General features: G+C 43.0%; 1 protein-coding gene across 1 annotated transcript in view; it reads right to left on the minus strand.

Annotated features, from left to right (window-relative positions):
- Nucleotides 1–40: 40 nt before the first annotated feature.
- LOC119970380 (transducin-like enhancer protein 4) overlaps nucleotides 41–21,333 on the minus strand; it is a 315,711-nt gene continuing 294,418 nt past the window's right edge. Inside the window, 9 exon segments of the mRNA XM_038804901.1 lie at nucleotides 41–1,849; nucleotides 3,082–3,158; nucleotides 5,199–5,349; nucleotides 7,447–7,594; nucleotides 13,495–13,742; nucleotides 17,551–17,800; nucleotides 19,259–19,332; nucleotides 20,581–20,765; nucleotides 21,078–21,210. Coding sequence (XP_038660829.1) covers nucleotides 1,742–1,849; nucleotides 3,082–3,158; nucleotides 5,199–5,349; nucleotides 7,447–7,594; nucleotides 13,495–13,742; nucleotides 17,551–17,800; nucleotides 19,259–19,332; nucleotides 20,581–20,765; nucleotides 21,078–21,210 — 1,374 coding nt within the window. The 3' untranslated portion in view covers nucleotides 41–1,741.

Here is a 21,333-nt window from a genome sequence, read left to right on the forward strand (position 1 = left end):
GGGTTCATACAGTAATATCTGGACAGTTCATGACAGCCCCTTGATTGTAACTCACTTTATTCTTCCATTATTGTGCATGTACAGATGACGTGCTATATTAGTATTGGTGCACTGGATGTAAATCCTGTTGACATTCAAATCTACTTAAAGGCTGATCATGAACATCAGTCACAAACCCACACACAAAGCCTCCAACTACCACAATAGATAAAACATCTTAGACAATGAGTTACAGTTGATTTATTTACCCCCTTTGTCCCCTACCCATCCTCAACTTGATAATAATGTTAGATTTTTAAGTTAGCAAAAACAAACTACTTTTCACAAGTCACTAGTTGACCTCCCATAACAATGCTCACAGGAGTGAATGTGACAGGCAAAGTCAGGAAGTGAGAAACAATGAAGTTGAGAAGTGAAACTGGGACCAATGAGGTCAGAAATTAAGTGAGGATTGCAGTTAGACCACAACTAATTTTCAGGGTAGAAGAGGGCTTCAATAGATTGAGAGACAACCATTCATTGGTTTAGGAGAGGGAAGGCAAAATAGGGAACATTTCAAGAGCACTTAAGAAGTGAGCGGAGAGTGCAAAGAATCTGGGGTAGGACTGAGAAGGCAGAACCAGGGCCTGGAAAGCAGTATTAGACTTGCTGATTGACAGCAAGTTGAGGGTGTATTTTAACCGTTTGAAAGTTAAAGAATGGGCGGTAAAGGGCGGTAAGGCATGTGCAGAGACCCAAAGCCTATCAATCCAAAGGACTAACTGATGGATCCAAACTTTGGACAATGAACAGAAGGTAAACAAGCACCCGGAAGGAGGGGATACCCATGTGAGAAAAAGATATGGAATGGATAAACTGAGTAAATATGTTCAGAATTAATTTTGCATGTTCCATTAAAAATTATTTTTTGGGATATATGATGTGGTGAGTTGGGGAGCCAATTTAGCTGCTCAAGAGTTTTTGTTACACAAAACACAGGAACTTGATTGGTCACTTTTGTGGTACTTACTTTTCAGGGAATTTCAAATCATTTGAGGTGCTTAATAATTTCTAATTAATTATTTTTACAATATGTAAAACACCTGAGCCAATCAGCATGTTTCACACCTCCTGGAATTTCTACCCTATTTTTCACAATGCCTGGAATATATAGTGAAGTGATAATTTTTGTTATTTTCAAGCCTGTGGCTTTTTGATAAAACAATACTAATAAATTTCACTCTCGGACCTATCAAATCTTAAGATCTCTGTTGCCTGAGCTTCATAATATCAGCAAGCTTTACTTTTGGCAAATTTCAAGAATATTACTCTTTAACTTGATAGTCCTATTAAGAACATCTCACCAATTTTGTAATATAGTGGAGAAATAATAAAACACAATACTAATCAATACTGAAATGAAGTACCACCCTCCAGCCCTTTTCCAAAGAGTGTAACTAACCTTTATCACCAAGGCTGGAGCGGGTTTTGGTGAAATTAATTATAAAACGTCTTGAAAAATAAAATAAATAGTTGAAACCTTCTGGTCCTTCGTTCAATTAATGGCAAAAGAAGCTTGTCCCATCCATTCAGTGGGTATTGTATATTAGATGGTCGTGTCCAGAAATTATGATCAAACACAGCAAAGAGCTGAGAAATGATGACAAGGATGTTGAAGTCTTTGTTTTGCAAAGTCAGCCATAAAGATCAAATCTAACAAAAGTGCTATAGTGAAAGGTATCTTTGTGTTCAGGCTCCATTCCTAATAAATAACTTCATAGACTGTAGCCTTCTTGTCCCCAGAGCCAGTAACAATGTATTTATCATCCACTGAGATGTCGCAGCTCAGCACCGAAGAAGACTCCTTGGACTGTGAAGATTTGAAAAACAAAAGCACCAAATCAATGAAAGGGAAAGAAAATAAGTTTGTTTGTATTATTAGGGAGCACTTAGAACCAATCAGTATTTTCTTAGAGATTAGAAAATTAAAATTTTCATCATCACACAGAGTTTAGCAGTATCACATTTAACTTAATGTTCCATTGATGGTTACACCTCAATCTCAATGGCAGTTCTGTGAGGTGAACAAGGCAATGCTATTGGCCCCACCCAATTGGTTTATGTTTCTTTCTCTTCCATTATTTCTTCAGACAGTAGCAGCTTCATGGCAATATAAGCCTTGTATCATGGCTGTAAGTGGGTTGTGTGTTCAGCCCACCCATAGAACCAGTGATGTAGGTGTCCAATTAGAAATGAAGTCAATAATCCTAACTTTCATCAAAATTGTTTGTTGCTGATTTCTAGCCTGCAGTATTGGCACCATGGACTTCACAGCACCATTTGCTTCGGCTATTGTACAAACACTGCTTCTGCAAAACTTTCCACAGCATCAACTAATAGTTGCACTTATTTAACATACCCCAGTGGAAATTTCAGTTCTGAATCTAACAGACCAGATCCACAATAAAAATTGCAAGCTAATTGAGCAGTTTGAGTATACTGAATTGGACTGCTTGGAAGCCATACCAGGGAATGCATGTTCATAAAGGAACCTATCCAATTTTCTTGCTTGTTAATTTAAACAAACAAAAAATTGTGCTGGCTTCCTTAGGGGTGCGAGATATTAATCAGAGTCTAAAATAGAAGGTGCTCACATCTTTCCATTATACTTGGGATGATACTCGTTGTTCTTCACTGTAACCTTTCAAATACATAAATCGTCTTTTCTATGGCATGGTATGGTAGTCGGCAATATAGTTTGACCAATGCACTGTAAAGCTTCATCAGAACATCTGTTGTGCTATGAACTAAGCCTCAATGGGGAATGGATTAAGAGTCCCTGAACTCATTTCTTAATCCTTGTTTTTGGCTTATTTGCAGTCCAGATTCAAGAAAGGACAATGAACTGATGCACTGAGACAGCCTAAGCTTAGTACATATACTGATCTGTAACCAATCCTTCATCAAATGCTTAAATTCACTTTGATAGGGAGAGTAAAGTAGCATCCTCAGTGAAACAGATTAGCACAAACAAACAGATGACGAGAAGGGATCGTTGAACTACACTACTTTCTACAATAATTATAAATGATCCATCCTTACCTGAAATATGCTTGCTCCATAAGGTGTCCTCCAGGCATTCAGCAGATTATCCTTCCCAGTGCTTACAAACCACTTACCTAGAAATTAGTTAAGAACACAAGAGTTCACAATTTTGAGAAACATTTTTTTGGGTTATAATCACTAAACATTTTTTTTTAAAGTAATATCTTGACCAGACACCATTTTCTGTGATAACTTGCATCTCTAGATTCAAATTTGTCAAAAAACCCCTATAATTTCCTTATGCGTCTACTTCTTTATCAATTAAGCTCTGGACTTTCCGCTTTTACATTCCTGTGTGGCTCACTATTGTCAGTGAAAATAATAAAAGTCGCCATAGTCCTCGAGGACCATAGACTGTTCTCCCCTTTTTGAGAGAGAGCTGACTGGTGGTGATTTAGCCTGAGAGAGTCACCACACCTCAAGCGAGGGGGAAGGTTGAGAAGTGAATTGAACCTGTGCTATTGGCGTCGCTCCACATCAACAAACTAGCGTCCAGCCAACTGAGCTAACCGACATCCCACTATTTGCCAGTAGATAATTGTACTTAACTGAATTTGTAAGAAATTATTTCTGAATTTTGAAAACTTAAATAGTACCACTTAATTGAACCATAGTAATAAGTGTACAATTGAATCATTAGCATTTAAGTCCTCTATCTTTTGTAAATTTACTCCTAAATAATTTTGGTTTGAACCCAAATTATTATGAAGGTTGACCCTTTTCGCTGATAGGCCAAACCTGGTGCATAAGAGCAATTTTCCTTTGGCCATACTCACTTTAAAGTGAGTAGTCTAAAATGAAGAAAAAGAAAACCCAGAAAACATCAAAGAAAATAAAAAGGAAGTAATAAAGAGGTACCAGAGGGCTTTCATTACCAATTAGCACTTTTATGAGGTTGGGAGGGGGAGAAAGTAGTTGGGGGATTGTACACATAATTAGTATGCAACCAGTCTGTTAAAATTGCTCTATTTATTCACACACAGAGACATTATGAATTGCATTCCTAGATTATTGATGATTGAGAGGACTCCTTAATTCTGAAAAGTAAAACTGTTGGCTTGAGGATGTTAGAACTGTAATACCAATGCCAATAGTTCAGAATGTGTTTAGAACCTGGCATTTGGAGGCTGGCCTCAAAATTTCAGGACAGTTAAACCATTGCCTGGGGCCAGGCACATTAAAAATACTGTACTGAATCATTTCTGTCCCTTTCCTCACCAGATGTGATCCTATAGTCATCTTAAATATTTTTGTGAAGACAAAAAAAAGTGCCGCCAACTGAATGTCCACAATATTCTGTATTGTAAATATCAGCTCTAGAATCCAAGGCATGTGGGGTGGGAAAAATAACTTAATTTCCCTTTAGCAGTGAGCTGATACAAGCAATCATAGTAGGTTCCGTTTTTGACATTGTTTCCTTTTGACTATTCGCAAAGAATCAAATAGAGAACCTCTCTTCCCAGGAAGGAACAATTTTTGATAAGGGCAATTAGAACCTTGCCCACTCGGTGAAAATTGGGGAGGCATTTAACATCTCCTATGGGATCATGTGCTGAATCCCACATTGATCACACAGGATTGATCTATTCATCTGAGTAGGCAAGAAGGGCACCTGCTGGAAACCAGCGGGATGCTCCATCAAATGTGCAGATCAGAGTTATCAGAGTCCATTAGCTATTTTAACTATGGACTTGAGTAGTGAATTGATTGTGACTTTCCCCTAGGTCCAACTGGAGAGAAGAGGATTCAGGGTCAGAATCAACATAACCGAGTGCCAGGGACATTTCCCTCATCGTACTACTGCCAATCATAGCTGGGAGGGAGGTTGGGGGGGGGGGGGGGGGCAGATGAAACCTGGGAGTTAAAATCACCCTCACACCATGTTAACAGAGGTCAGAATGGATTGTCTCCTGTCCTAGCCACTGCTGACAGAGTTCAAATATAAACTAACAATTCTTGTCCCCTCCCCATCTTTGTGCAAAAAGATGAGGGGAGAAGTCCTGCAGATATTTAAAATAATCCTCAGGTTTTTTACAATTTTAAGAATAGTTTGAAATGCAATATTATCAACACAAATAATAACATAATAAGCGGTATTAAAAACAAGAAATTACCACAATGAGCAAACTTCAGGGACAGCACACAGCTCTCATGGAGGTGCAATTGGTATTTGTCTGGTTTTGTCACGTGCAGAACCTCTACATTGCTGTTTTCCATTCCAACCGCAAGCCACTCTCCAGTGGGACAATATCCCAATGAAAATATCTAGTAGAAAAAAAATAACAAAATATTGATTTTGTAAACAAGGGACCAATTAAAAGCTCTGTACTTGTCTGAGAACAGTACATGATCAATTTTGCAAAAAAGATATTCTGAACTCATAACCCATCAGTGGAGTTATGTAGTCGTCCAAAATGTAACAAGGTTTGCCTTTTGCTTTTAGATAAAGCATTCCATTGTTATAAATAGAAAATCCTAAAAAACAGGCATTTAAAATTGTAATTGAATTACTTCAGAACACTATCATGAAGCATATCAGTAGGTGTTAGAAACAACAGCTTGCAAAGGCAGCTTTCAGTCTCATGAGGCTTGTGCATGGTGGTCAACTTGTTCAGCGTTGTGCATGGTGGTCAACTTGTTCAGCATTGCTGAGGCTCCGGAACCCCACTCAAACATAGTAGCCCTAGACCAAGTTCCTGTAGAGAAAGACGGTGGACTAAGAAGGTTCAAGATCGCCGACCTCTGTTTCTCCTGGGCTCTCTTCTCAGCCAGCTGTGCTTTTTGGTTCCCCTGCTCACCTCTTCCAAAGCCCCTCCAGTCAGCCTCCAGGGGTCACCAGATGTCATCAGCATTTGCCTCCCAGTTGTCAGTTTTGATGTCTGCCATCTTTGTATTTTGCTTGTAGGTGTCCTTGTAGCAGAGGTATGGATGCCCAGGAGGTCATGACCCAATTGCCAATTCACTGTACAGAAGGTCTTTGTGTATACGTCTGTCATCCATCCAAAGAACATGGTTGAGCAAGCACAGATGTTGTTAGCTAAGCATTGAGTACATGCTGATGAAATTAACACCCTCCAGGACCTCAGGCTTGTGACCTTGTCCTGCCAAGTGATTCCAAGGGTACACCACTGAGACAGCGAGGATGAAAACTATTCAGCCTTTTCTCAGCTGAGCATATGTTGCCCAAGTCTCACCACTGCACGGAGTATGCGGACTTGGTAGATTCGCAGACTTGGTAGACTCGCAGTTTGGTGTTCCCAGTCAGGTTGTTGTTGTTCAACACTCTCCTACTCAGTTGGGATATTACAGCTGTAGCTTTTGCAATGTGTGTGTTAATGATAGCATCAAGTGATAGATTGCTGGTGACTGTTGAGCCTAGATATGCGAAGCTATCAACAACCTGCAGCATCACATCGTCATTGCTGATGGATAGCGGTTTGGCAACATCTTGGATGGCTTCCACTGGTATAATAATGGATTTGCTTATGCCAAGAGTAACTACAACACCTTGATGCCAATGAACTAAATAAAATAATACAGAGCACATCTCTGAATCTTAACCAATATTTATGAAGCATTTCCAATAGCTTGTTCAACCATTAAGCTGCTGCTTCAGTTGTGTCAGCATCACATCATTTTCCACCAACATGTATGCGGGTAGTGCTAGCTAAACTAGGCATGACCTGGCAAGATGGTATTCCTGATAATGGTGAGCCTTGAAGATTTCATGGGGCGTGACTATTTACTTTGGCAACTTGTTCCATTGTGGGGATGTCCTTGGGAAGAAAGATTGTGGATACACTGTCTTGGAAACAAATTGTCTTGGTGGTTCGTGTGGTGTCAACATGTTGTTTTGCCATTACTGGAGAGGACCAGTTTGTTTCTGTCAATTTTCACCTGTTCATTCCATATTTTATAGGTGGATTGGCCATGCTAAAATTGCCCCAGTGTTCAATGATGAGCAGATTAGATGGGGTTATGGTGAAAAGATGGGGGATTTGGCAGAGGTAGGGTGCTGTTTCAGAGGATTGGTGCAGACTCGATGGGCTAAATGGCCTGCTTCTGCACTTTAGGGATTCTGTGGATTCTATGGTCAGTCTATTTTTCTCTTTCCTATGCTGCAGTGATTCCCATTCCAAATCTTTGATCAAGAATGAAACATTGGTGTATTTCCCATATAGATTCATGAAGAATCGATCAGCACATCTTTGGGATGCTTCAATCTTATTTTGCTGCAATAGTATCTGTCTATTTGATATTCAGAAACCACTTCAAGTTTGCATTGTTTGTTTTGCTATCTGAAGCTCTTATTTTACTTTACAATTTTTTCCCCCCAAATTCTTCCATTCTCTACATACACACCTGGGATGTGAAGTCATGCTGCTGTAGTTGCCTTCCTTCTCGGAGATCCCAAGATCTTACGGTGTTGTCTAAACCTCCCGTCCAAAGTTTTGTGCCATCATTTGAAATGTCAATACAGCTGGCTCCATCCGTGTGACCCTGGAATTGCCTATTCACATCAAGAAAACAACAGATTTGAGCAAATTTCCTCATTAGTTAATTTTGCTGTGCTTATTACATCACTAACCATATTCACCAACTTTTTGCACTATACACATGTCAATTTATATATCAGAAGAAATAGTCACTCTTTAAAAGATCAACGAGAAACATTATTCAAAAGTTGAAGAATGCTACATTGGAACACTGTGCTGAACTTTCATCACAAAGGTGGGAAACAAGGAGTGAGATCTCACGACTGTTCGCACCAGCGGGATCTTCTGGTCCAAACGTCAGCACACCCTGTCACTGGTTTCTGTCCGGTGTGCAATGGATTTAATGGGGATAGCGGCAGATCGGATGATCCCGTCTCCGGCCAATGGCAGCCATCTCACGCCGCTATGAAGCATGCCGCTGGGAGGCTAGAGAATTTCGCCCATCGTTAGAAACTCACATCCAGTGGGAAACTGATTAAGGTTTGGACTTTTGGGCAGGGATCAGTAAATTTGGGTGAAGGTGGGTTTCCTGTCCACCTATTGCCAGTGGGGTGGGAACAGATGCAGGTTCTATGAAATGTGGAACTCTTAGAAACTCATTTAATCTATTACTAAGGCTGCTGGTTATCCTGTAGAGGTTTGTGTCAAAGCCTTCCACTGCATAGAAGGATGAAAGATGCTATAGGGGAAACAGAGGCCTGGCAGCAGGGTCGTGCCAACCCTGCATTTCATTCTAATTCTGGAGGTAGTGACAGAGAAAAGGAGGTCCTCGTCCCAGAGGACGGCAGGAGGAGATCATGTCATCAAGCAGCCGGGGAACCTCGCTGTTCAGTGTCATTTTCTTCTGTCTCCACTCTCACCACCTGCTCCTTCCCCATTGAGCTGTATTCTTCCAGGGCCTCATCGTCCTCAAGGTTCATACCTCTCTGAAGGACCATGCTATGGAGCATCAGCAGTCCACCACAATAACGGAGTCCTTTCAAGGAGGGTATTGGAGGAAAGCACCCGACTGGTCCAGCACCAGAACTGCATCTACCAGAAATCCAATAGTTGTCCTAGTGAGCAGGTGGCATTGGCCATATCGGCACTGTGCCTCTGCATGGATCCCTGCTGAAGGGTGAGTAGTTCTCTCCTCAAGGCATACCCCTTGTCCCCTAGGATCTATCGATGCATGTTGGGGTCAGAGTGAAGATCAGAGGCAGCCTGGACTGGCAGAGGATGAAGGATTCATGGCATCTGCCAGGAAAGTGAGCATACACATGGGGCAAACTTTTATGCTTCCTGGCCAGAGGGTTTGAAAGCAGGATTGGGTGGGGCAAGGAAGGTAAAATCCACCAGGTAATCTTCTTGCTGCCTACTTGCCTACCTCAGCCTGTCTGAAATTATACAGGGTGCAGGGATGGCGTTAGGCAGCCCACCCACTCTTGCACCTATGGAGGTCATTAAATGGTCACTTAAGGGCCACATTCCTCCCCCGCTGATATTTTACCTGCGGGAAGAGCAGGGCCAGGTTAAGCCCAGCAGACTTAATTGCAGAGGCTGGTGTCAGGCAAGGGTTGTTTGGGGATCGGGGGTCCTTTGTGGGTGCCCTGGCCCCTATTGAAGCAAACCCCACCAAGGGATTCTTCCCATTAACCCTTCTCTCAGTTTCTTGAACTCGTCCTCTCTCCCACTTCACTGAGATTTCTAATGCCAAACTCACCTGGGATCCTTGGCATGGTGGCTCGACCTGTAATTTCAGTTGCCGCTGCTGGGACGAGAGAGCTACCAGCCATCTGATCGATCAGCAGATCTCTAAGGCAGGACTTCATTCTCCGAAAATGACGTCTCACCTTAAAGCACTTAATGCTGCTCCCAATGTTAAATTGCTGCAGGGCAGCCATTGAGATTGTGGACAGACCCCCCATTGATGTTTTAACTGGGAATTGTGTGACATGGAGCCCTGTAAAATCCAGGCCATGGAGGAAATATTTGTGGTCAGAGACCAGTTGGATAATGAGGGAATGGAAGCCCTTCCTTACATTAAATTTCACTGGCCAGTCATTGGGTGCCTAGTTGGCCACATGGGTTTAATTATGATGCCTTGCATCTGGGCAAATTTAGAGATTCAGGCAAAATTCAATGCCCCCTATTAATAGCACATAGTGGAGGAACAATACTGTGTCCATTTATACTCTTTTAGCGCCAATGATCATCACCTGTCTTTAACAATGTAATTAGCTTAACTGTGTCATTGCCAAAGCCTGCACTTGCTGCTGCTGGAGGCTGTGTTTCCTCTGAGCTCCCAATGCTTTTGGCTGGAACCCTACTTCTGGACCTGGTGCGTTATTCTGTATCCTGGCTGCTTTTTCCGGACGTTGAAACCTGGACTATGTCAAGCGAGAACAGTGCTACGATGGGTTGGATGGAGGGGAAGAGAAGCCTGTTGCTGCTGCCAGTTGGTTGCAAGGGTGAGAGACGAGAGAGTTTATATGCCTGCAGTTGCCCGCCTGGCATTCATACTTGTCACTGGCTGCCTTTCTGCTTACTGGCTGGGGGTGGAGCACAGGGCGAATTTTGGTTGGCCTGCTGCTGGGCTGAAAGTGGAGGAGAACAGACTTGCTTTTGCAGTTTTGGACTGGATGGTGTTTTAAGACCAGATGCCAGAACTGAGAGAGCAGCAGGGTGGTGGCCCAATTGACTATGTGTACTGCTTGTACTAATGTTGCTTTTGTTTTATTGTTGGGAGATTGTATGGTTATTATAGTATTTTTGATGTGTATGTTTTCTTGTGCCAAGCGGCTGGGTGCTCGCTAGTTGCAGCCCTTCTGTTTGCACTAGGGGTTGAGGGATCCCTCCCGGTGCTAGTGTTCCCTATTTCTGTATCTCCTCAACGCGTGCTGCCTATCCTTTTCTGGTGGACTGTGCTGCTTGCAGGCACCTCTCCACTGACGTGAGGCTATTGCTGGAGCCGAGGGAGGGTGGGAGGGGGACGTGCGCTGGCTTGAGTGTTGATGGCTTTGCCTTGTACATAATTGGTTGTTGGGTTTCTTGTGGTTGCTCTGTATTTTGTCTTTGTTTGTCTTGTAAAGAGAGTTCTCTCTCTCTCTCTCCCGCCAATCCCCATATTGGTATGTCCTTTTTTGGTGGATGTGCTGCTCGTTTGGCACCTTTCCACCGATGTGGAGCTACTGTTGGCGAGGGGTGGGAGGTGTCCATATGCTGGCTTTGCAGCTGGTGGTTTGGTTAAAGGAACTGTTTGGTTTGATCTGTGCCCTCTCTTGGGAGGGAAGTGGGTGTTTTCTCTCTCACTCACAGGTGCTCTGCACTGGTGTGTCCCATTCACCTGGTCTGTGCTATTCATTTGGGCGTCTTTCCACCGATGTGGGGCTACCATTGGGGCCTATGGGGGGGTGGGAGCGGGTTGGTGGTAGGTGTGTGCTGGCTTGAGAGCTGGTGATTTTGTATTTTTAATGTCTTTAAATGCTTTTCGCAAATTACTGATTTTCGTGACATTTTTAGCACGTGCTGATTCTTTCATATTCTGGAGTTGTCAATAAACTAAAAAATATATGCAATTTCTGATACATTGACACCCCCTGCCCCTGCAAGGCTGTGCCTCCCACTAAATGAATGCGCTGTACAGCTTTGGCAAAGAGATCATCTGTGATCAGCAAGATGCAGTGGTTTAGAGCCTTTTACATGATGGTAACAGGGTCTCCAGCTGATCCTTTCAAGAAGCCAGAAGCAAAGAAGTTGAAGTGCACGGTAACTGTAGGGCATAGTGACCTACAGGGTATAGTGCTGAAAGGTCGTCAGCGACAAGTGCAAAGACAGAATCATAGAAACGCTGCAGAGCAGAAGGAGGCCATTCAAGTCTGCACCAACCCTTGGAAAGAGTACCCTTTCCCCGTAACCCTGTAATCCCACCTAACCTTTTGGACACTATGGGGCAATTCAGCATAGCCAATCCCCCTAACTTGCACATCTTTGGACTGTGGGAGGAAACCAGAGCATTGGGAGGAAACCCACGCAGACACTGGGAGAAAGTGCAAACTCCACACAGTCATCAGAGGCTAGAATTGAACCCGGGACCCTGGAGCTGTATGCAAATTACTGTCCCACCTTGCCGCCCTTAGTGACCATTTTCCTTAAGAGTCATAGTTTCCTGCGGCACTGGGACTCAGTCACCTCCAGGTACTTCCGTCTTCTGCAGTGGATCCTGTATTGAGGATTTGGCTTCTGTGCCTTCCTGCCCCTCTTTCAATTCTCATGACTTTCTGATGTCTGGTGCCCTTGCCTTCCTGCAGAGCATTCATAATGCATTGCCAGCAGTTTTCCTTCTGAGCAACTAGCTGCCCAATGAACTTGGTAAACTTATTCCTTCCTCTTCTTTCCCCTTGTAGCCAGGGGAGGCTATTCTGATCATTCATTTCTCAGGTACTGAATGTCCACTCTCCTCGTCCCTAAACAGCACCAGTAATACACCATGGAGGTTTGGCTCTATGGTAACAGGGTCTCCAGCAGCTGATCCTTTCAAGAAGCCAGAAGCAAAGAAGTTCAAGTGCATGGTAACTGCAGGGCATAGTGACCTACAGGGTATAGTGCTAAAGAGCCCAGGCAGTGATTTGAATAATGGAACACCAGTTCCCCAGGGGAAATAATGTCTGATTTAACAGGTCAGGCTCTTTGAACTCTGCTGTTAATTTCATCATTTCTTTTTATATAAGTTAAATGGTTTCAAGGGTTTTGTTTTTTGAAACTTCAAAGGGCCTGGATGATTGACACTTATATTATTGCATTGTACTTCAGACTTTTTTCAAAAATGGGGAAAAGATTTTAATGAATAACTTATTTTCTTCTTCCTTCTTAAAAATAAATTTTCCAATTATGGGCCAATTTAGTGCGGTCAATCCGCCTAATCTGCATACCTTTGAGTTATAGGGGTGAAATCCACGCAGATACTGGGAGAATGTGTAAACTCCACACAGACAATGACCCAGGGCCGGGATCGAACCCAGGTCCTCAGTGCCATAAGCAGCAGTGCTAACCAGAACGCCACCGAACCACCATAGAATAACTTACTTTCAAGCATTTTTGTGCACACACTTTATACGATAGGCTTAATTGATTCTACAATGGGTAAATGGGCATGGAGGGAGGGGGTTTAGGGATGGGTAGAAGGGCAGAGTTTGGCATAGTGGCATGCAGGCCCATGGGGAATGGGTGGCAGGACAGAGCTTAGCATGAGGGAACATGGGGTTCGGTGGAAGGGTAGGGCTTGGCTTGGGGTATGGGTGGAAAGGCAGAGCTTGGTATAGGAAGCATGGAGGTAGTCATGGGGTTGGGTGACCAGCATAATTTAGGTAGGACAGGGTATAAGAAGGGTCATTTTCAATTTACCTTTTGAAAAGTCCCCTTATGTAAACTAGGATTTATGGCTCCGCTAAGGGACCATGAATAAAACCCTGGCCTGATGCCATGAAAATTGCAAAGGAGTATAAGATATCTATCTCTGCAATGGAGCCAGCCAGGTCGGGAGTGCCCATTGTGGTCTTCTGACAGGAAGCAGCCTACACCCTTTAAAGGCACTCCCAAAATAGCACATCTAGGGGATCCTGGAATCAGGATCCTCCTGCCAATTTTAAAGGTCTCCCGAGTCAAGCCGACTAGGTGAATACTTTGGGCCACGTACTCTGTAATGGAACTTGAATCCATGACCTACAGACTCAAAATGGTCAGACTATTAACATCTGAACCATGCTATACTTAAACCTTGAGCTTAAAAAAAGTTAAAATTGCATATGCACCTTGAGAGTTTTTAATTTTATTCTTTTTAAACAATTAACCTCCTGCCTCTTTGACTTTTGAAACATGCACAACACAAATTACAAGAATCAGCATTCAAATTTTCTGGAATTTAACCAATTCTTACCTGACTAAAGTCTGATTGTGCAGATCCCAGACAGCGATATTACCATCACTACAGCAGGAGAAACAGACCTTGGAGTCAGGGCTGATAGCCAAAGCATAGCAGGCAGGAGCAGAGGATGTCAACTCTGCCTTTATACGTGGAGTTGGAGCTGCCAGGTCCCAAATAGATAACGTGCTGGCTTCCCCACCAACAATCAGGGTGCGACCATCAGGAAGCAACTTGCATGACCGGATGTAATTGTCTCTGTTCTATTGAGATAGAAGCCATTAAGCAATTGCTTACATGAAAAAGGCAAATAAAATATGGTCTCCAGAATAAGTAAGTGATTTAATCTATTTTAACTATTTCTACTTAAGATATTTACAGATAAAGTAAAATACGTTGGGATATTGTTATTTAACAATTTTGAAACTAAATTACACACCCAGTGCAATCAAACGTGTCATCAGAATTATCACCTGAAGTTAGGAGTTTCATATTATGAATGTTTATTTGATTTTTCTACTCTTTCATAAATTTTGAAAAACAGAGCATTCTTCATGATAGCTTCACTTAAACAGCTAATGGATAAACATAGACACAGTAATATTAATGAGAACTAAGGCAACCAAATATGTATTCAGCAGCTAAAACCCAAGACTAGCATACATAACCTATAATCTATGTGCAGCAACTTGAGGAAATGCATCAATCATTCAAAGTGAACAGCCAAATTCCAAGATTACAGTTAATCTTCAACCTGTTCCCAATTATCTGTTTAATATTAAACTTGTTTTTTTTTAGCTGATAAACACACCAGCAGCAAATTGTCATAGTGGGGGAATTAACATTGCAGCTGAACTTCTTCCACTTTGTCCCCTAATGGTTTCTTGCTACTGAAGGTGTGGGCTGAATTATACAAGATGATGGATTCCACATGTCCCTGATCAAAATTTCAAGGAACATTGTGCCAATTAACCATTAAAAGACTGGAGACAGGATTTCTCAGGGACAGGAAGTCTCACCTCAGAGACCTCCCGGCCAATCAAGTCTGGCAGCTCTCCAAACTTTGTGACAGAGACATGCAGTAATGGATCAGGATTTCGATAATTGAAAGGGGTCTTACTGGGAACCAAGCTGGCAGATCCCAATGAAGGATGTGGAGACGGGGGGGGGGGGGGGGGGGGGGGGGGTCTGGGGTTTGAGAGGGAGAGGGAATGGAAGCCATCAAGCGGCTGGGCGGGCGGGCGGGGCGGGGGGGGTTATAACATCTTGGCTCTCATTAAGCAGGGATAACCTATCTACCAGTCCACACAGAGAAACCTGCTGCGATGGACACTTACAGTATGCTCTACAGTCATCAGTTTTAATTCCTGGTGGCAACATGATGAGGTCTTCATGCGGGTGCCACTTATGGGCATCAATTGGCCCATGCTGGATTGGCTGCTGACGCCACTGCTACCACTGGTAAAACTGCATTGGTGGAGAGGGAGGCTGGCGGGCAAGCTATTCCCACCTTCAAACCAATTGGCGGGAGCATGCAAATCTTTGAAAACATGAATTGTGCAAAAATGGAGGGCGAGATTCTCCACACTCCCGATGGTGCGGAGAATAGCGTGGCTCGTAAAATTTTACGGCCACGCTGTTCCGACGCCCTCCCGCTATTCTCCCCCACCCCCCCCCCCCCACGCCGTTTTTTTACGGCCGGCAGCGATTCACAGCTGATAGATGGGCCGAGTTCCCAGCCCTTTACGGCTGTTTTTACGAACGGCAAACACACCTGGTCTGGCCGTTCATAAAAACGGCCGTAAACACTCGCATTTTATAACCATGGCACCGATTGGCACGGCAGTACCACGGCCGTGCCAAGGGTGCCATGGGCCCGCGATCGGTGGGCACCGATCGTGGGCAGCGGGCCCGATGCCCGCGCACTATTTGTCGTTCCGCCGCCCCGCAGTATCCATTCGCGGGGTGGCTGAGGGGCATCCCGGCCCGCGCATGCGCGGGTTTCGCGCAAATACGCGATGACGTCATCCGCGCATGCGCGGGTTGGAGTCTTCCAATCTGCGCATGCGCGGCTGGCGTCATATGACGTGTCAGCCGGCGCTAACTCGGGCAAGCGGGCTTAACGAAATTCGTTAAGCCCGCGATGCCGGAGTTTACGGCGTCGGGCTGCTAGCCCCGACCGGGGACCAGAATCGGTTCCCGGTCGGGAAGGGGGGGCTGGCGTCAAACCCGCCCGGGTTTGACGCCAGCCTTACGATTTCCTCCGGTTTGGGAGAATCTCGCCCGGAGTATTTGGAGTGGAAAAGAGTGCTCTTATTTTTTGTTTACCTGTTAAATATATTATGATACACCAACAATTGAGAACATTTCAAATGGCTGACTTAGCATAGCCTTAACTGTTGATATGTTATAACTATGATTACTGTTGCTAAAATGAACAGTAACAAGTACTGAAATTAAAACTATGGTTATCATAAAACAGAAAATTTGTCAGAATTGCTGCAAGAATTTGCAGTCTCAGCATCCTAAAAGAGGGGGGAATATAAAAGCATACCCCCCTCTCGGCAACCTGCTTTTAACTTCTGTCAAAGGCATACTGTGACACCAAACTTTGAAGCAGAAATGCTTAGAGCCACTGAGTGTGACGGGCATAGATCTGAACCCAAATCAGCTTAGCTTCTGCTTTGAGCAAGTGCCAGAGAGCCAGGTAGTCAGCTCCAGGAGGGCACTGGCAGGCCATCTCTGAGCAAGCTAACCACGTTAATAGAAGCAGAGATAATTGGGTCAGGTGTGATAATTTGACAAAAGAAGAAAATAACTTATTTTTGTGTAGCATTCTCCTAAAGCACTTCACAGAAAATTAAATACTTCAAAATATAGTAATTGTTGTAACATGGAAATACATAAGAGCCAAATTGATCACAACAAGGTCTAAAAACATCAATAAAATAAATGAACAGTTAAATCAAATTTGTTCTGTTGTTAGCTGAGGTACAAATGTTGTGCAGAACACCAGGATAACTTTCGTACTTGTCCTGAAAATATCGCCTGTGATTTATTTTTCCCCCATCCATCTGAAGGGGCGTATGTGGGAAACCTTGGTTTAACGTCTCACCCAAAACATTTCCGATACTGTAGAACTCCCACAGTACTGCACTGAAACGTCAAACTGAATTAAGTGCTCAGGTCTCTGGAGCAGGACTTGAACCCACAAATCTTATAACTCAGATTCAATGGTGTGCCGACTGGACCAAGGGTGGTACTAGAGAAAAAAAATCCCTGTTGCCAAATTGACTTAACTTTACTCGGAGAACTTAATTTTAAATAATAAAGGACTCAGAGATGAAAAATGTCCCATTTTAGTTTAATTGGTAGCAGCTGTCTGACAGAGGCAAGATCTATTTCTGGCAGGAGAGTACTTGGCCAATAAGGCAGCCTGGTGAAATTTTTGCAACATGGAATCAGAATACTTTGGGTGCATTATGGAGATCATCCACATAAAAAGAGTTGTTAGTCTGAGGATGGAGGGTTATTCCATTTTGGGTCTTTTTATGTCTGCAGCAAATAATTGATAACCAAATACAAGCATTTTTATTGTTTAGGGGACTATGTAAATTGTGGCATTAACGTTGCAGTCATACCACAGAGAGCAATTGGAAAATTCTGTGGTAATTGTCAGGAAATATTTTGTCATGACTGGTGATGACCACACCTAATTCAAATTTTGCAAATCAATGTAAACAAAAATATTATTTTTCACTATTGTTGACTTTTACATGGAAGTATATATAAATCTCTATTCCTGTATTGGGATTTTTTTCCACCCCAGTTTCCCTGGTGATCTTTCACAATAGAAACAAAATCAATTCAGTACAACAAGAAGTTTGAATGGTACTTGCATGCTATTACTACATACAATGTTTAAGGATTTTATACCCCAGTTCAACATGCACCATGCAATGAAAGAAACTTTCCACTCCTGAATGACATACATATTTCTACATAAGAGAGACGCACATTCCAAAATGCCTTGTCCACCCAGATATCTTATTTTATTGCCAATCCTCTTACCAGGCAGTCCAGTTGAGAGACTGGGCTTTTGTTCCCAGGGTGACTAATATCCCAGACCTTCACACATCCCTTCCCACCAGTGTACACATGTCTTGTAGGATTGCTGATGGTCACTGCACACACAACCTCACCATGGCTCAGAGAGTTCATTTGTCGAGCATGTCTTGGAATTCCAGGTCCAATCAGAGCATCAGGAGGAAAAGGCACAGGTTGCATCTGTCCATCAGCACTTACATGAAATGAATAAGCACTATTAACAAAGAAAGAAAGAGCTGATTAGGAAATTACTACATCAGTCAGGACATTATTTCTGCTGCTCTGCTTTATTGCAAAAATGTTACAATAAAGTTAATATAGTGTAACACATTAGCATGGTCTGAATTTAAATTATAACATTTGTTCAAAATATTAAAGTTAGAATCGAAATTTTTTAGATTTATTTAGTTCTGTTTTTATTAGTCAACGAGTTTAAAAAGTCAAGTTCGCGACAAAGTTACATTCATATTTAGGGTTTCTATTTGGCGAACAGAATGCATCCTCTTCCCTATAAAAACACAACTTGCTGAAGTCTCATGAATAAGGTGCAGATCAACAAAGCCAAATCTACTTCCTGTTAATTGTTGCCAGGGACCATTCTACCCCACTGATGTCTTGCAAAGTCATCTGGTGCTGTGCATGAAAAATATTGGCCCCACAGTGATCGGTTTGGCGTAACCTATTCATTGGCGAACCAGGCTGAGTGCAACATTAATAGCGCCCTGGAGTACTGGTTTTGTACAGATATTAAAGATTCATTTTGGAACTACCTCTTCTGATACCTTTCTCATCTGTCCCGCAAGGAGGTCAATTGCTGGTGGCCCATTTGACAAATGCAAGTTTGGACCATCGGTAGATGGGCCCCAGGTACCGAGAGCATCTCATGAGCAACACGAAGACTTGTACAACTCATCACAAGGCATACGCGTACAGTGCTACCACCCACCTGACTGTTGCATTCTCTACTGAACAGCATCCACAACTGGGAGATGCAAAATTTCATCAGTATTAAATTTGTGGTATTGAGTCCTAGACATGGTAGTGCATGTTCTCATGCCCAACTTTCTGTCAGTACTTTCCAGCAGCTGTATCCCCAAAGTCTGGGTTTCTTCACCTGTTATACAACTGACATGTGCTTTTAATGTGATGGAAGGATTGATGAAGGGCAGTTTGGATCACGTCGGCCAGCCAGATATTTAAATGGCCCACATACCCTTAGCAATCTACTAACTGCACAAACACATTTCCAACCCAGTGTGCACAACATATAAAAATATCAGTAGTATTTAGAACAATCAGAATGATAACTTCAAGTAGCATGGATACCATTTCATAGAATTCTAAGTAAAGATGATTCGAAGCAAAGAATTTTTTGACTTTGGTACCATGCTGGCAACACCTTCAGTACCTTCAAGTTTGGAAGATCATAAGCAAGTGACGGTTTTGCCTGAACACTGCCTGGACAGCAGTTTTGCTTTTTCTCATTTGAATTTGATAACATACATCATTTAACAGATCAATATCACATGTGACATGCAGAACTCTCAGGGAAAATCACAAAATTCATTCTTATGTAGCTTTATGCTCTTCATTTACATCTTTTTAACCAAAATATTATATTATTTTTCTCATGCTTCATTGTTGCCAAGCAGAATGATCATTATGGACTTACGGTTTTCCACCAGGAATGCCACTTAGATTTGGTGGAATCCCAGGTACGCGTATGTGATGGGGATCAAACCCAACCTAAAAATTACCAAAATTAAATCACAACATATTTGTCACATTTTAACAAAAACAGTATAGAGTCATAGAATTCCCACAGTGTATAAGAAGGCCATTCAGACCATCGAGTCTGCACCAACCCACTCAAAGAGCACTCTACATAAGTCAAGCCCCCACCCTGTACTCGTAACTCCACCTAACCTTTTGGACACTAAGGGGCAATTTATCATGGCCAATCCACATAACCTGCACATCTTTGGACTATGGGAGGAAACCAGAGCACCCATAGGAAACCCACGCAGACATGGGGAGAAAGTGCAGACTCCGCACAGACAGTGTCCCAAGGCTGGGACTGAACAAGGATCTCTGATGCGGTGAGGCAGCAGTGCTAACCACTTCCACCGTGCTGCCCCAGCTTTATTTTGTTTAACAAAGTAGTTCTATGGGCTGGATTTAATCGCCCACTGGTTGGAGAACCATGACAAAGTCCAATTGGGTATATGGATATGTAAATTGCCAACATCAGGCGCTCTATGAAATTCAGGACTCTAGTGGTAGAAGTGCCGTCGGCCAATCAGAGACAGCAGCTCATCATTGCTATCACTGCTGATGGGAGTGGTGGCAGCTGTCAGCAATCTCAGGCCAAAGTTGAATGAGGGTGAATGGAGATGGTGCTGCAGGGTTCATGGGAAAGGGGAGGGCAGGGAGGGGGTTGGACGCAAGAATAGGAGAATAGCTTTCAGTGCCCCAGCCCCTTCCCGATGCCAGTCCTTTGGCCTGATAATGAGGGATTCCTCCTGCTAGACCACTGGCAAACCCAACAGGGTTTGTTGGACAACCTTTGGGAGGCATGGGAAAGCCATGAAGCTCCCATTTAATCCCTCAGCAACCACTAAATTGTGGTGGCTTGGGGATAATGAGTTTCAATTTGGCTCATTAATGAGCCTATTTAATACCATGCCAACAGTGAGAGAAATCCAGCGTCAGCCCCTTCTGCCTATTCGGGGGAGGTTTTGCCACAGTGGCGCCTCACCCGTGATGAAGTGGTCTGGTAGCTATGGTCCCTGCCGCAATGGGCTGAATTAAATCCAGCTTTAAGTATTCATTCAAAATGTTTCAATTGCTATGTATTACTGACATTTCTTAATTACAACAGTAGTATCTGTTGATCCGTTTTCCTGGCTTAAATTCATTCAAATAAGCAGGCTTCTTATTGACAAAAATATAGCTTCATCAATTCAAGGTTAAAAGCCTGCTCAATTCACTCACCACTGGAGATCGGCCGTAAGCAGCTGCTGCTGCTGCAGCAGCGGCTGCTGCACTCATCTGGGGGGAGATATTATGTAAACCTGCATATGCCCCTGGGCTCGTTAAGTCTCCATTCATGCCAGCATGAGGCACTATTCCAAAAGGAGCAGGATAAGGGCATGGCACTGCCATTGGAGTCCTCAATCCTGTAAATGACCAAAGTCTGCTATCAGTGATTGGAAGCTTCAAATACCTGCAAATGCTTTCCGTTCATCTTGGCTATTGTTCAATCTGTGAGGTCAAGGGGGGGGGGGTAGATCAAGGTGCATACAATGTTATGTTTGTGGTTTGTTTCCTGTAAGGGCTTTTCCATGTAAAAATTGTCATATGATTTTTGCAACTGTAAACATGTGAAATGTAAAATTGATTCTACAGCATTAAAACAGCAATTTATGCCAAAGGCAAGATGATTAGAAATCTATACAAAGACAACTGTTTATAGAGAACCATTTACCTACCTAATGGATCAATTCCTGGTGGTTTACCAGGGACCGGCCTCAACCCTGGGGTGGAATTACTTCCTGGAGTTGGAGCATCTGATCGTGGAGTTGGAGTATTTGACTTTGACACTGGAGTAGTTGATTTCTCATTCTGTAAACAAACAGAAAACTGCTTTGTCAATATTGCACCTCGAAAGTTGTAATGCAAAGATTCATTTGTTGTATATTAGCATTGTGATTACGTTGGCCAACAACCAATCTTAAATTTTAGTAA

The sequence above is a fragment of the Scyliorhinus canicula genome, chromosome 8 (assembly GCF_902713615.1).
Source record: "Scyliorhinus canicula chromosome 8, sScyCan1.1, whole genome shotgun sequence".
NCBI classification, from domain to species: Eukaryota; Metazoa; Chordata; class Chondrichthyes; order Carcharhiniformes; family Scyliorhinidae; genus Scyliorhinus; species Scyliorhinus canicula.